General features: G+C 42.6%; 2 protein-coding genes across 11 annotated transcripts in view; one reads left to right on the forward strand and one right to left on the reverse strand.

The window, feature by feature from the left end:
* Window positions 1–17,406, forward strand: part of LOC105672946 (uncharacterized) — a 137,955-nt gene that overhangs the window by 70,616 nt on the left and 49,933 nt on the right. The gene's annotated exons all lie outside the window — the stretch shown is intronic.
* The window catches only part of Sp1 (transcription factor Sp8), a 79,008-nt gene that overhangs the window by 17,579 nt on the left and 44,023 nt on the right, over window positions 1–17,406 (reverse strand). The window contains exon 1 of one of the 6 annotated variants that reach the window (XM_067351338.1): window positions 11,716–12,127. The exons of 4 other annotated variants lie outside the window; for them this stretch is intronic. Coding sequence is in view for 1 of the 2 variants with exons in the window: in XM_067351333.1 (XP_067207434.1) it covers window positions 11,716–11,802 (87 nt within the window). In the remaining variant the exon portion in view is untranslated. Of the gene's footprint in view, window positions 1–11,715; window positions 12,128–17,406 lie in introns of those variants that run through there. One more of the 6 variants, XM_067351333.1, reaches the window with a different exon arrangement.

A 17,406-nucleotide genomic window follows, 5' to 3' on the forward strand; every position in this document is an offset into this window, starting at 1 on the left:
GAGAAGAACCTGTGCTTTCTATCTCGTTAGCGTTTGGTATAAGGTGTCCGTTTCAATATATAGGCGAAATTTAATTCGCAATTGATTCCGCGCATTCAAATTGTTTTTGCCTTCAAATATAACTGCCTTTCAAAAATTTATAACGTACTGATTTACAAAGAGAAAAAAAGCAGTGCGGAAAGAAAAATGTATGCAGGTGTCAAAATATGATAAAGATAGTTGTAAAAATGATAAAAGTGGAACCGTGTACGTATGTTTAGAGAAAGCTTGTTGCTCGTGTGTGTAATTGACATGACGTGAAAAATACCTTTAATGGCGTTCGTACTGGTCGACGAGGCGATAAAGTTTACCGACACGCACATCACTGTGTTATTAAAGCCAACCGAGCGCTATTAAAAATATTTCTCACGTTGTCTATTAGAAGAGATCGTAATTTTAGATATTTTCTTATTTTCTACATGGCTGTTACTGACAATGAGTATGTAGCGTTGTAATTAATGTTTCGCGCTTAATAGAGCAGTACATTGATGACGTTTCTCTTTAATAGATGATTCGACTTGCATTAATCACTGCAACTATTCATAGTTCTGTCGACACGTGATATAGTTAATATGGCATTCGAAGTAACCAATGAAAAGTAGCAAATAGCGTTGAATGTTTAATATGGCATTCGAAGTAACCAATGAAAAGTAGCAAATAGCGTTGAATGTATGTTACTTATAAAATATCCAAATTATTATGGCGAAATAAAATTATCGATTATATATGTAGTATCCACGCAGCCAATGTTGCGAAAGTGAGCATTTACGTGCGCAAGTACCGGTGAACCGACCGATCGTCCGGATCTCGAACAAAATGGTTCGCGTGTCTTCCGCGCCAACTTGGTAAAATTTATTGCTTCATCGTGCTTTCGCGCGGTAGATTCGCGATACGCTCGCTCGCTCGTCTTATCTCACAGCGGATCACGCGTTTTGAAATTATGCAAATCATTTTTCTCGACACTGCACCTTAGACTTTTCAACGACTCCATAAGCCAGGTTTTAACCGACCTATAGAACAAGGATCAAAGAATGTGGTTAAAGATGAAATTTGTCATCGGCGAATTCAGCGATTCACAAAGGAAACAAGGCGGGCGCGATTCTCGATTGTAAAGCTCAGGGAACACGAGATCGTAAAATACGAGAAACGAGGATCATGCTTAATTCGATTCGCGGACTCGAAACCCGGGAACGCGTGGAATCGGTTTATCAGATCGTCGCTATTGAATCGCTCCATTAAGAGCGCATCTAATCGCAAGTCGACCCCTGAAACGACGGGCCACCCTCCTTTTCGAGGATGGGCTCTGGCGGGTCGTCCTGCAACAGACTGTGACATATTAGACTACCCCCGCACTCATGGCGAAGGGGCATCATTCCCGGCTATGAGGACCTCGTAAAGAGGGTGACCCCGGCAACCGGATTTATTGTTTCACGATTTGATGGACGGGCGAGCGAACGGGCCGTGGGAGCGCGATCTGTCGCGGTCGATTCTTCGCGTATGCATCGACAAGCCGCATAAATGTATTATCGTCGCCGTCGCGGAAAGATTGCGAGCGATCGCCGGAGACGGCTGCCGAGAAGCGGTAATGCTCGCGAGCACGCGAATAGATGCTTACCGGCGCGCCTTTCAGCGATTTTATCGCCACGACGGAAGTTTGAGTAATCGTTGACTGTCGGTCGGTGAGTTACGCTGTTCTGGTCATGATATAATGAATGCGTCTAATTGTAAGACACACTAACGCAAGTTGATCGGAATATTAGTTTCGAGTTAAACAGTAATGAGTGGGCAAGTATTTTGTAGATATTTCATAATATTGAATAGAAATTCTTCGCGTCTCCTCTGTTAACAATTAATCTCCTTTTAAACAACGAGAGTCAATGTTAAAGAGAAGACGTTACTGCTTAACGATGGTATCCCAATGATAGAGAGCTTCGTAAATAAGCATGAGAGTCATACGAATCCCCCCTACATAAAAATTCATAAACGAATGGACAAGAGAATGTTCCCTCGATTCTCGAGGAGACGCCATAAATTGTGACGGTAATACGTTTTGCGGGAAAGGGAGTTTGTTTTCCTAATTCACTGGTGGATGTCGTGCTGAAATAGAACATGGTGAGTGGACCATCCGATTTATAAATCTACCAGTATTGCGTTCGATAACGACGACACGATCGTTCTGTAAAGGGCTCATAGCTCAAGTCGTTATGCAATGCGCGGAGAGGATAATTCCTCGCCTCGAGCTGCGCGAAGCGCAGATAGGGATACTGAGATGCAAATTATCCGACCTGCGAGAAAGCGAACGAGTGAAACTGGTGGAAAATTGAAATCGCGTCCCCTTGACCGGTCCTCGTTCGCCGGTCCGGTTTCTCCTAGCGCGCATTTTCTTATTACGCGACTACGTAAGATACAATCTAGATTCGGTCGCCTCGCGCGAATCGATTCCACGAAAATAGAGGTAAGGCAAGATTTGCGTTGCTTTTTTTACGATCACGCACTTTCCTTTCGATAGACTGCGTCTTGTCCGACCACATTAATCCACGAAGGATCCGGCGGATTCTGGCACAATCTCGCAACAACTAAAATATCTATAACGAAAGAGCGTTTTATGGATTAAAAGTGTCACAATTGAAATATGCAAATTTCACATTTTATATTTTTATATAATGTGTATGTTTGATATCGGTGCGAGATGAGAACAAGACAGCTATATTGAGCGTTAAACGCGCGGTGAAAACACGAGTCGGCCTTTAAACTCTCGTCAGACGTTTCATTTGACTTGTCGTTCATAAAGCGTTATGAGTTATCGATACAACATCCACTCATTAATCATGCACGCCTCGTTACTCGAAAACAAGCTTCTCTCATTTCTGTAATTTATTATGCGGGGCATTACGTAGAAAAGACCAACGAAGTCATCACAGATTTATTTCTGGCTTGACGAGTATATTCGTCCCTTTCAAAATAGATACGCAACGTGTGCCGTCATTTTCTCTCTCCGAAGATCGGGTTGAAACAATTGAGCGCCGGCGTGATGTGAAATAATTTCCGAGCGCGAACGTTCTATGAAGGGCTTACGGGTCAAGTATCATTACGCGTAACGATTGCGCTGGCGACTCCGCTTTTTATCGGCGCTTCCAAGACACATTTTCTCAAGTCAGCGGTTCGTTCGCGTAAGTCGGGATAAGAATAAGGTTAGGCTTAGGAAGAACGATTACGTATAGGTGCGCGCGCGTTACCGATTATCGTGCAAGGAAAAGATAGGCACGTTCGTCTCACGCGCTCGATTAAATATCGAATCCGCCACATTCCATCGTAATAACACGCCGGGCAATTATCCCAGCTATTACTCGAAACTCGTTGGTTCCTCTTTCGCACGCGAACCGCACGCAATGCGAGATCCGCTCGCAAGTGTGCACACATACCCGAGGCGGTCCAGGGCGCACAAGGTGCGACCGTAAACACATCTGCTGGAAGAGGAAAATCGCGGTTGGTCTCTTCACGTGCGGAATATGCCGGAAGTCATCGTCAGAATCCCGGAAAGGGTCGTCGGCCGGCACTACGCGCGAAAGAGCTTTAAATTGCTCGAAAGAAAACGACGCTAAATACGGCTCCTCGGCCGGCGAATAGAATTGCGAGACGCGTCGAATATTCGTCACGCAAGCGTTTTTCATTCTTCCTTCCTCTTCGGGTTTGTCGTCTCTTCGCGAGGAGTGAAAATCGAGGAGGCGCGAGATGCCGACACGTCGGTCGAGACGCCAGGCAAACGTGAACGAGAAAGAGTGCGAGTCCAGATTGCGAGGCCGATTTTTACCTTGTCGAACCGTGTGCGTGTACAGTGGCGGCTAAAAGTTTGTCAAACCGCATCGTCATGAACGACGGTTTGATATCATACAGAATATCTCATGTTGAATGCATGAAAATTTAATGATAAATCTTTCAATGAATACAGATTAGCATAGAATCATATCTGCCGACATATATAAGAAGAAGTAAACAAATTTTCCTAAATTTATAGAAAAGTTTTATAATAATTGCAATAAAAATCAAACTTTTCTTTATCGATTTTCTCGCTTAAAGATCGCATTCGAGGAAACAAGAGTGAAAATGCGCAAGACACGCAATTGAAAGACCAATAAATCATCGCGGTCGACACTGGACGCGTCCATGCCGTTGGTGTTTTGGTTTTGACGCTGCGGGAGAGACGGCGCCCCGTGGAGACGCCCTTTATTCCTCAAGCCGAGCGCCGAGAGGTCGGCATTATCGGATAAAGAGTAGAGGCGTCCATATCCCGCCGAGCGTCGTTGGTACCCGTCATTTATCGCTCTCTTTCAACGAGCGTTTGCGGTCTACTCTAGTGTAACGATTATTCGTACGTATCAGTGCTAATGCGTCAACTTTTACACCATAAACAGCTATGCTCAACGGGTGTGCATTTAGAATAGTCAGTTAAGTAGCATGTTTTTTCTCGCTTGAACACCTATGATGTATCGGTTTTCCATGTATCAACATTCGCAGATACCTATTCGGTATTTGAGAAATGTACCGTACTGCGTGAATAACGTGATGCGCAAAAACATTTTAAGCAAACATTTTTGCTCACTTACGACGAGTGTCACTGAGTAATTTAAGAATTTTTAGCACAAAAATTATCGAGACCATTAACAGTTGCTTTAAGCAATATGCGTCAAAATGGTTGTGTGTCAACAGGAATATTATTCATCCGTTGTGTATAACATCGTGTTAAATGATTGCACTTACAACGATCGATAGGAATAATAGGCGGCTATGCGATATTGATATCTATAAATGGCCGATAAATATATGAAGAGGAAAAACCGAGCTCTATGTCGACGACTGAAATTTGTAAGTTGCGTCTCGCGCAATTCCGCCGCGAGCGTTTTGGTGCCGGCGAGAATATTCCATTGTCTCTGAGCGATGAAAAAAAGTAGCGAGCTTAAATAGAATCGCGCGGCGAGAGTCGTTAATAATCGTCCTCCACTTTACTCGGAGTGGTGCACGTTAAAGCCTCGAGGTGTCGACCACAGATCGCGAGTATTGTTCGTCTTTTCCCATCATGGGTCCCGGTGAATGACGCTGCCCGGCGATGATACGTCACGATAATGGCCGGTAATTCGACGTACCATCGTCGGGGCTCGTGCGCGCCTAGGAGGAATATTGTTTCGCAGCGCGCGATGGGAGTAGAGAGAAGTCTTGGCTTTTCAATTATCGGACCTTGGAGCGATACGATGATGGCTGGCGGAAGGCACGTATAACCCGGTGCAAGCCGCTGCACGCGGCCGGTAAACCTACACGCACGGGCGTATCTACGCCAAATTGCAGGTTCGATCGAGCCGCGCTCGTATGTACAATGTGCAATGTACGATACGTAGGGTACACAACGTGTGGATCTCGCAAGCGGTCGATATATCTTGTACGCGGGATTCGCGTGGTCAACATAGAGCGAGCGCTCGCAATATTTCCAACAGTTTCTCTCTCCACATTGATTATTATCACTTAAGAACGCTTCTATGTCGAATAATTTCTTTTTCTCAAGTTATAATTTTTTTTTTTAATTTACTCTTTCTCTTTTAGTTGCGTACTAGTTTGATAAAAATATTCACTTCGCCGAAAAAGAAAGATTGTCTGTGAATTTCTCACGAGTGTCTTTTGATTTATTGATATGTTTCACGGTTTATCAATAACAGTAGTATAATTTGCTTGGGGAAAGATGCGCTGTCATTTTCACGACAGTCTCGGTCTGACTCTGACATGTGGTTAGGTGAGTCTTAATATTCAGTCTGCCGTACAACACGCACTTTTCTCTATAACTGCGACATCTCTTTTTCAAGATATTTATACGAGCTTGCTTCCTCTCGAGCAGAATTTTTGTGAAGAAAGAGTTTGTGAAACGAAAAACACGGACATGTATACGATGTTTCGATCTATAACGTAACCACCGATCGAAGATTAACTTCCGTAATGTTTTTTCGACCGATTCACTTCGCAGATACGGCGCTGTTAATCGAAGTCGGGAAAGTAAAGATGAAGGGTAATGGCGAGTATCATGTTTCGCGACCGGTTTCGAGAAAGGCTCACTCTCGAGGTTCTAATACGTTGAAACGCATAAATCATTCGCACATAAGAGGACTTTGAAAAAGCAATAAATATATCGCTCTGCGTAATATCTTCTAGCCTGCAATTTCACACAATTTATGTCTCTGTGAAATATATAAGCGACGTGCCAATCCGATTCGAGAAACCTCATCTATCGCATGTTTCTGCCGGTGCTTAAGATCGATTATATCTTCGAATGACGTTTTTCAGCCCGCGGCTTTTCCAACGTGAATTCTATGGCACGCGACGTTTTTTTCGTTTCGAGATATTGCTTGTCAAAATAAGTGGCAAGTGTCAAAATAATTGCGAGTTATGCAACACCCCGTATTCGCTTCCCGATCTCTTCTTTTGAATCTTTGCTCTTTTTATTTTCTACATATGTTCTGAATATGCTAATACAGTTTTTAAACATGCGCAATGCATATACATATGTAAAAGAAATTACCACCTTATTTGACGCGTCGTCTTTTATTTCTCGACCGGGGCCATTTTTCTCAACACATATCGTGAATTTATAATTAATATGATATTACAATCATTGAGACTTGTGTATATATAATTCTTCGTGCAAATCCATTGCACGTAAACACGTATCCGTAAGCAAATTATAGCCGGCTGTTTTCCCGTTTCTCCCGAGAGAAAGAGAAACGATCGCCCCGCGATCCACGTCGACGCTTAAACGATGCCGAAATCAATCGATCATACGTAATAACGGTTTCCTAAAGACGACTTTTCACAGACCGTCACCCGGCGGCCATGTTCTCTCCCCGCACATCTGCCAGTTTCGGACCCCGTGCAGCACGACGAGCAGAACGAGCTGAGCGAGTACGAGCGAGCTTTCGAAAGGGTGTTTACACGTCGCGAGTTACGATGTGCTCGACGAAAATAATTCATTAGGGTACGGGTACGGTTCCGTCACGTTGGGCGTGACAAAGGGGGAGACTCGGAGAGAAGAGAGTGAGTGATTACAAGTATCCATCGCGAGCGATTCTCCGTAAATGGAATATTATTCAATATTGCTCTGAAAGCCGTTGAAACAAATCAAATTTCCATGTAGAGTACATAGAGGAATATGCGGTCCATAAAATTTTATTTCAAAAGAAACGTACTTCACACAGACTCTGCCTCTAAGAAAGAAAGGATCTTTATTAACCGAATTTTAGACCGCACGCATGTGGTTCTATTGGATTCTTTCTAACCAAAGATTTATTCTCCGGAGCGTGAAGTAAATCCGGGGCGCTCGCGGTTATCCTTAAGATACGTATAGAAGAGCTTCGTGGCCAACAAGGAGCGGTGTGCATCGCGTGTTTCGCAAGAAGCAGACGCGGTCGTTTAAGGAAATATCGTTGCCCTCTTCTTTTTCCCTCTCAAATAGTACAAATTAGGACGACATCCTCGTGTGGCATCCGGTGGCTCAGGTAAATCCTCTTAGGTCACGTAAAAAGCCCCCGCGCTCTCTTCTCCGCAACCTCTCGGCCGCTCCCAGCGTGACGGAGAGGACGCATTTTTCAGCGACAAACGTCGTGGCCGTTCGCAGTCCATTGTTGCTCTTGAAAATGTCAACGGGACGTCGCTTAAAGGGACACCTTTACCAGCCGAATCGGATTATCGGATTACCGATGTGGAAGTGGGAGCATCGAGGGCACTCGAGAACTCGCGGTACGGTCGACAGTGTGCAAAATATTGACAGGTGTCAACTACATTGGACACAAGCGAGAACGTATAAAGAGCTCGAGGATCCTGCTTCTCTTCCAATTCCGCATTCTCGTGTCAATCGCGTCCTTACTAATATGATACCTGTAATAGGTCAATCTGCGTCGACCAACGCTTATTCAAAATAGACAATTTGAGTAAAGATTCTTTGGAATCGTTTCTCCTGAATATACGCATGCATTCACAGATACATGTATGCAATATATATTTATTTTTCAACCAAAGTTTTATAAGATTGCGTGTATCAAATTTTTTAAATATTTAAGACGGGATTGCGAAGCGAAACGGAAGTAGCGTACCCCCCTGAAAACAGAAATGTTATGTCAACGAAGAAAGCGACGGGGCGCGGCGGAGTCGTTCGTGAATTAATAATTACAGTTCCAGGGATATCTCAAGCTTCACCGATCGAAGCATTAATTATTAATGGCACACAGGATCGATCGTCACAAAGACGACGCTGCTGCAGCAAAGACAAGTTGTTCATATAGCGTGACACGTTTGCCGGTTTCCCTTGGATTCGCGTCTTTTCAGCGTAGCGTGCCGACATATAACTTCACGAAGAAAATTCTTTCGAGGCTTGTGGGTAGTTTTATGTATAGCTGCAACGTGACGAGCGAAAGTACAACGTCGTTTTGCGTGTATCACGTTCATTATGCATGACATTGGAGCAGTAAGAAGATAACATAACTTTATATTCTAAATATATACATTATGTTTTTCTTTTTTTTAAAGGTCCTTAATCAAATAAATTTATCATTCATGATTTTCACGGAAAAATCCCGAAAATTCAATTCAATATAATATCCAAAATGTTGCTTGAAAAGTTGAAAGTTTACGATCAAACCGTCGACGTAATATTAAAATTGGATATGAAGGGTTGCCGACATCCTTATCCAATCGACATTAATCGACGGCACAAAAAGGGAGAGCGTATATGCGTGAAAATAAGAAGTTGAACGTCGCACGACAGTAGATTCGCCTTTATTCCTCTCGCGCTAAGTCGAGCGTGTTAATCGACGCGCAGCGCGGCGATCGTCCCATTCATCGATGCGTCGTCAAGGAGTTTCACGGCCCTTCAGGAACAACCCCGACTGATGTGACAGACAGGGCGAGGCCTTTAGCGGGAGAAAGAAACAAAAAGACAAGACCCTTACGGAGGAGAGTATCTTATTGGCGGGATCGGGTGACGAAAGGAAGTAGGCATCGCGTTTCCATCCCACGCATCCTGTCAAGTGGATTCCCTCCGTGCACAAAGGAGATCGGACAAATAATTGGCTCCTCGGATACACAGGTAGAGCAGTCCTTTTGAGCCCTGAGAACCTTGCGCAAGGACCATTGTGCGAGAGACACTCGATACATTCGGATCGAGTGGCTCGACACCAGGAGAACGTGGCCGGAGTTTATAAAACGGGACATCTCCGATTTAGATGGAATGCAGTATACGTACATGCGACGGGTGAAATTTGAAAACAAATTTTAAAAGAATTTTTGCGATCTACTTTTTGCGTAAAAAAATTTGTTGCGAGATTGCTCTTAATATTTGATGCATCTTTTTATTCCGAGAAAAGAGAAGGATAAATCTGATATATGAAAACGATTTTCTTGTGAAACTTTGCTTTGATTATTAATGAGATGACTTCTCACGAGTGCAATTTAGATACTCCTAGATCCTCGATCGGAGATGACGTCTATGAATAATCACACGCAATGTGCAAAAACAAGCAGCTTGCAAAAGCAACTTTAGCGACGTTACGACGGCAAGACGGTCAGCAGAGAATATCACGCAAAACAGGTTTGTCTTTGCGAGCGAAGAAAGACGGATATTGAGAAACAAACAGCGAATCAACGTGAAGGATCGTGCAGAATAACGAGAGATCGTAAAAAGCCGAACCGGAAGCTGGATCAGTCCGAAGGACAATCTCGAGCGCCCGCGCGATGTCCACTGACGGATACGCGACTTTTCGCCGACATTAATATTCGGCGCGGCACACAGGAAACTTTCTGCCTGACTTAATTAATACTTGCGCTCGCGCGCACGCCTTTCTTTTTGACGGCAGGGATTTAATTACTTTTTTACGTCGACTCGTAAATCATCTCGCAGGGTCCGCACAGCAACCGCGTCGTCCTTCCTGCCGAGTCATAAAATAAAGAGCTTCGAGCAACGAAGGAACATGTGTTGCCCGACTACGACCACAAAAGTCGAAGGTTATACATTCGAGAGAGTTTATCACTAGATTATCTGATATCTCGAGCATGAGTTGTGATCTGTAACGCGATCTGCAATCGCGATCCGCAAAATCCGATATATTCGAAAGATGCGATCTTGTTGAATTGCAACTAAAAGTAATACAAGAAATTGTATCTTAGGAAACACGCTGTAATACGATTAATTGATACTTTTTTATTTTTATTTGTAGGTCCTAAGATTCATACTGATGATTAAAATTTAAAAATCGTATAAGAAACTTCAGCTCCATTTTTTAAAATTATTCAAACATTTTATATTCCACATATCTATAGATTTGTTAGCGTGATTACATATATAAGTTATTGACGTCTGTTACACAAAATTCTTGCAATTGCAATATGATGCTGTAGAATATTAAATATTTTTTTCCTCGACGTTAACATTTTCAGCATTGATTATTTTTACAAAAGCATTCTTGCTTTTTTTATCATCAAACATAGTTTTAGTAATTAATCATGAAATGCAAATTCATTAACAATTTCTCATATAACGCATATAAATATTGCATATTATTGTACAGTTATGTTTAAAGAATTAATATTATTATTATTAAATGATTATTAAATGATTATTAAATGATAGATAAATTTGACTGAGTTATCAAGCAATTAATTGATTAAAAAAACATAAACTAGCGATATAATTATATGTTAGTATTATTTCGTAAGAATAATCAATATTGCAACGATTTGCTTTGTTATTATATCCTGATTATTAAACAGAAGTACAGACAATCAATCTCGATTCGCAAATGATATATATATGTTCCATATATCATGATTAACTAAATATCATATATTACTGATAATAATCTATCTTTCTGTTTATAATTTTTAATGATACTACACGTTGCAATAGAAATACGTTAACATATAATTAGATATTAAATTACTGCTTTTAATCGCATACGGGTGATCGAATTGTCGAAGTAATAAATAATTTTCAAAGTAATGTATTATTAATATACAATTGTATAATACTCACGTCAATTATATGGAACGGCAATTACATTATCAATAACAAATTTTCTGTTTTATTCTCAAGAACATTTTCAACGCTCAAAACTTGCCCTTTACGAATGCTCCGAAGATGTGAAAATAAAACAAAATCGACTAGTGAATCGATGTCAAAAATTAAAGACTACACTTGTCCCGGCGCCGTCGATGATTGGAGCGTCGGCGCTCTAAATGGTTGTCAAACTGCATCTTTGAGAAAATCTCAGCGATCTTATCGTAGGTGTTAAGAATCCGACGGTAGCAGCCAATCCTTGACATGGTCGATACGCACTCTACCTGACGGAATTAAGATCCCTATCGTCAGGATTAACAGGATACTCGTTGAAATTTGAGAGAGATCGGCCTTGCTCCGAAAAGATTGTAGATCTATTATAACCGGTCGCGACAGGGGTTCCTTTCACTAACGTCAAAGACTTTTTACGCGAGTCATGTTAATGATAGATATAAATTCGCAACGTCACACCACGTGAAGTGTCGCAATTGTAAATTTCCATATGCGATATGCAACGAAACGGGCCGTGAAATGTCGAATACCAAGATACACACAATGCACATAACGTTGAAGAATGATGAATGGAGACTCACCACGTGCCCGTGCACCGGCGATTTGGTGATAGACTGTAGTTGAGGATAGAGTTGACCAGCCGCTGCCGGCGTCATGTCAGTCAACATCTCGACTGGAAAGTAACGCAGCCGGTGTCTCCCGGGATTCGCACCGCGGATTCAAGTCACACCTGACAGGTCCTCTCGCGAATTTCGTCCGAGTAATTTACTTCGTCCTGTTCTTTTTCCTCTATTTTCGCACTACACTCTGAATCGCGGGACCGAATGGGGCGATTGATGCGGTCGCATCGACTCGTATCAGACGCGCAGTCGGTGCCGACCTCGCGGTCCCCGTTGTTCGGATAAAAAAAACTTGTCCGTGGAAAAGGCCGAGGTTACCGTGGTTTCTGTTCTTCGCTCCGTGACAGACTGCCGACTACCAGGACGACTTGCTTTAACCAGACGGGGATATGGGTGGTAGGGAAGCGGCCAGGACTTGGCTACCCCCGGGCAAAAAAGGGGCCGAGCTTGTCGGGGCGGGATCCCACCAAGCCAGAATCCGTCGCCGCCCATCACCGCCTACGTGCTGTGCCCCGTTTCCTCGACTTTATTCATCCCCCCCCCCCCCCCGATCCGCGGATTCCCACCTCTGCGGCGATCTCTCCGCGGGCCTCTCTCTTTCTCTCCATCGCTCCGCTTCTTCGGCTCGCCTCTCTATCGCGTCCGCGATCCCCTCTGCGAACCCCCTGATAATTCAGTCGGGCAATGCGCGCGCAGCCGGTTGTCGCTGGAAGGAGGCACACGCCGGTGGCTTTGGCGGTGCCTGTCGGCGTATAGAAGCGAGAAGAGACTTTCCACGCTCGGCCTCTACCTCCTCGTTCACCCTCGTCTCGCGCTTCCCCTTTCGCCGCTTTACGTGACCCGAAGTCGTATCGGTTCGTGGGTTCTGCGTGAATGTAGTTTGACATAACGGTATACTACGTGCCGTCGTTATTTAAATACCGATACGCGCGATGAAGGATCAGATGTAACGTGAGGTCTTTGCCTATCCAAGATACACGCGACGACTGCGGCTCCGCGCTTGGTGCCCGCTCGTGTGCGTGTCTCGGGTAAAAAGGGTAAAAAGGATATAAACGAAGACATCTGGGTATATTGACCTCTTTCTCGAATCAGTGGTAAAAGATGCATTAGAGACTTGCCACGCAATAGCGATCGCAGTTGACGACTCGCGTCCCCTCCTCCTGTAATCGACTTTTAAATATCCGCGCTGTTTATTCGGGACTATCCTTAATGCGTCGCGCGTTTGGAAAATTACATGCAAATTGTTTTGTACTGCTGCCTTTCCCGCGATCGTGCTCTTAATGAGGTTTATTTCAGTTGCTGATGAAAATAAGTAACAAGGATTGAATTGCTTGCAGCTTGAGATAACATTTTTTTGTTAACTGTGTGACCTGTGATGATGTACCTCGCAATTGTAATTCCATATAATTTTTCATTTTGTATAAATTATTTAAATTACGTACGTGTGATGCTGTATATTTTCATATAATTTTTTTCTTGATATGAATGCACACTATAACTTGAAAGTATATGTAAAGAGGTAAAAATGCATGAGTTATTTAGGAATTTATAGTCGATTGATGTCGCAATATGCAACATAATGTTCCAAATTGAAATATGGTATCTTTAATGTACCAATATTTCTAGAACAGTTACTTTCAGATCATCAGATGGACTATTATTAATGTGTGTTTTACTTTTATTTCGTCACACTTGCTGTAATTTAATAGCACTTAACGTATGCTGATTTTGTGCGCATTTTGTGCAAATTTTTTACAACACAAACTTGTTATAACAAATAGATATAAAATTTACATTGCTTCTCGTTATTACGACAGCATGCATAAACGAGTGGATACTAATATTTAATAATATCATGATTGGCGAATAATTTCATATTAATGGCTGTGTCGCAGTTGCATCGAAAAATATTGCCGTTTTTATATCTATTGAAATAAATAGCGAACTAATGAGTACACTTGCGAATGCAAGGAGACAATGTCTAACAGTATCTGGTTGAATTATGGCCGACGCAGACATTTGCATAACATTTTCTGCAAATCAAAGTCGTGATACATTATGGTATATTGTAATTTTATAATAATGCTTATTTAGACATCTGCGTATATATATAACTGTAGTTCTCTATCGAACGCTTATTATTACATATAAAAAGAAGATAATAACGACTGTAATTTGTCCGTGCTTCTTTGGTTTTGTGAAACGAGCGGCATGTATAAGCTCGAGTGCAAGCGTCTATTAAAACCATGAGCATCGTAACTTTGCCCAAGGAGGACCGTGAATGCACGAAAGAACCTAATGCGATTTTAATCGTGCGGTTTGAATTTCAAATGTTATCGAATCTGTCTTATAAAGTGGAACATAGTTGAATAAGCGTATTTTCTCAGTGGCGTATTTCTACGAGTAAGATGTTTGTTTTTAACCTTTCGATGAACAAGCAAATTGAGTCACGACAGGGATTTTATAAATATATCAAAAAGTTAAAAATATTTTTACTGGATCTTGTTAAAAAAAGCTGTCTCAGAGATTGAAAAAATAAAGTCTGAATACAATTTGTATTAATAACTTGAAAATTAAGGCGACAGTCGTCATTAAGCTACTGCTATCTCTTTTTCGTTTCGTCGCATAGCAAATGATACGAGCGGCTTTATAGCTGCGCGTTGTGGTTGTGATTAAACCGTGCCTATAAAACCACATCATAAGAAGTAGCGACCGGTTGCTGAGAATTTCATAATTGGTGTAATTTGGAGTCGGCTTTCTCTTAAAATTTAACGCGAAAAATTAAATGAACGAAAGATAATTTAATTTCGCCGCTAAAGAGCCATTCGCTCAATTTATTTATACAAGTCGCGACATTCGAATTTCCTGAGAATAATTTAAAAACCTTCTTAAAGCACACCGCGATATTTCTCACTACTCGTTCGTTAACTTCCTACGCCCATGGTCGGTGGATACGCGAGCGACGGGTCGAGGTCGCATTAGGACCTAATTTTCCATAATGGAAGAAGTCCGTGGCGTGGTACGGCGCCACTACGGCGAGGCGACCGGCGGCTAATCGTGGTCCATTCATAACCATTCTGGGGGCCCAGTGCACAACGAATGAACGATCGCTTTAATTCCAATCGAGAGATTTGTGCGGGTAATTTAGACGCAATATCCCATGAAACTTGATAACCGATGTGACTTCTTGTCACGTATTTGCATTGAACATTTCACGACGTTAAAACCGCGAAATGACTTTTGGCAAGACTAGTAAAATATTTTATGTGTGATACACTGAAAATATACATCAGACGTATCTTTTTAAATTGCAAACAGCACAAGTATAACTGATGAAATAGTATTGGAATCGGCGTAGTTTCATTTTGACAATTTCGACTTGACTGATATATCGTTTATTATAAATTAAGTTCGGTGAGCACGATTTCGTATTATCCGGATAGATGATACTCCTGAGATATACGTGTCCGGATAATCGATAGATGGACATAGCCAGAGATGAGAAAGGAATGGGTTCGCGGAACGAGGGGACGTTATCGGCCGCCAGCCGCTACGAATCCTGGCGGCGATTATGCGTACATCGCGTGCCACCAGCGCACAAAAGGTGTGACCCGCCCACGCCCTTGCGTATCGCGGAGCAGGATGGTAAGTGGGCGCGGGGGGGGGGGGGGGGGCGAAAAGGGATGTTTTACAATGAACTGAACCAAAGACGGGCGTTAACGCTCGCGGCAAGGACAAATGGTGTTGGGCCGAGCGCGTGGAAGCGGTACTAGTAGCTATCGAATTTCCTCGTTTTCAGATTCTCGCGCAAGAACGTTTCTTTGGATTTATCGCGGCTGTAAACGTGAAGCGCGTGAATGCCGAAGATAAATTGTCTTTGGCGCTGATATTTTTCGAGGATGGACATTTAATTCGACGCTAATATACATGGATATTCGGCGTTGAAAAATTTATTAGCGTTGATCGACTACCGATCGTCGACGCGTCTTTGATAGCACGATAAATTGGCGCAACGTACATCGGATCTTCCGATGATGGATCGTTGATTGGCAGAGACGGGCCATGGGGTTGAAAGGGAAATGGGGCCTAGGGGCCCTCACGGGGGCGGATAATGACAGGGCGGCCTCGCGTAGCGAGGATGGTCCGCGGCTGGGACCAGCTCGGCTTTTGCCTCTCACACGGCCATGTGGCCATCGAGAGATGCTGATGGACTAATAATTACCAGGGAACCAGCGCTCCGTGCGTAGCGGCTGGCAGCGTCGAAAATGAAGATTCACCTTACAAAGTTGAAGTCAGATCTTGTCTACTATCTGCTAACGGCGTGCAAGCCTTTGCCGAAACCAGGCCGAAGGTTGCAGGCGCAAGATGATTGCTCATTGATGTGCCGACGTCCGCTATGCTGTTTCATGAGACTTCTACATGTCGGTTGAACGTAATATTTGTTATTTCGACATTTCTAATTATTCTTAAGATATACAAAACAAATGTATTCGTTAAAAGAATTAATTTTACAAAAGAAAATAACCTGCGAAAGTTTAGCTGTTACAATTTGCAATGGCAAATACACGTGGCTAGGTACATATCGCGAAATCACGTCGGAAGTACGAGGCTTTTAAGGCCGGACAGTACGTTTCGCCGCGAAACAGGACTAGGAGAAACTCGGGACTGATTTACGGACTCGCTGCCGCAGTCGATGTGCCAAGGCGTAAGTCGAGATTCTGTCTACATCGTGCTCCGGGATAGAGAGACGCCTCCCCGCCGGCCAGATTTATGGGGTGTTCTGCGGGGAGGAGAAAAGACGACCCCTCCGTAATTCACGCGTCGCTCTTTTTCACCGACCGCGACGTCAGAGGAGCGACGCAAATAAGGCGCACCCTATTTCACAGAAGGGAATCGATCGAAATAAATGTCTTTTCCCGATTTATCCCGTTGCCCCCGATGCTATTGCCTTCTTCCACATATTCTACATATTCCGAGCACATTGCATGCAGATTAGATGATTAATAATATTGAACGAGTTACCAGATGCTGAGGATTATATAAAACATTATGATTATAATTAAAATAATCTCAACATTAAGAACGTATATAATATCAGACATTTTATTTTTTGCATAAGTAGCGGGCGTGTGTGAAGCATTGAAGCAAATTAGGTGTGACATTTAAGCAAGGTGATTCACGAGAATATAGCGCAAAGAAAATTATAATTTTTTTCATAACCCACAGACGTGGAAAATAATAGAGGTAAATTATCTCGCTTGTGTATCGGTGAGACAAGAATTCCATCGAGATTTCTACATTATACATGATGTAATATATTGTACATTGTAAATGTTTAAGCGGTAGCCGATTCTCAAAGGTTGATGCACGCCACTATAATTATCTATAATAAAATGATAGTAATCAAGTAAAAAACGAGTAAGAGGTTTGTAATGACAATTAACTATCTTACAAAACATACTATTGTGTAGATTGATGTAATATTTGAAAAATTGGAAGATTATGCGAACAGCATCGCAAATTTAATGAACTATAAATCGCACTCGACTCTTAAAAAAAATATCTTTCTCACCTCTTTTCGTGCTGTGCTAAAGTACACGATATGCAGCTGTTTAGTAGCACAATATAATTTTGTTGTACGGCCTGCGGATA

The sequence above is a fragment of the Linepithema humile genome, chromosome 1, assembly GCF_040581485.1.
Source record: "Linepithema humile isolate Giens D197 chromosome 1, Lhum_UNIL_v1.0, whole genome shotgun sequence".
In the NCBI taxonomy this organism is placed as follows: Eukaryota; Metazoa; Arthropoda; class Insecta; order Hymenoptera; family Formicidae; genus Linepithema; species Linepithema humile.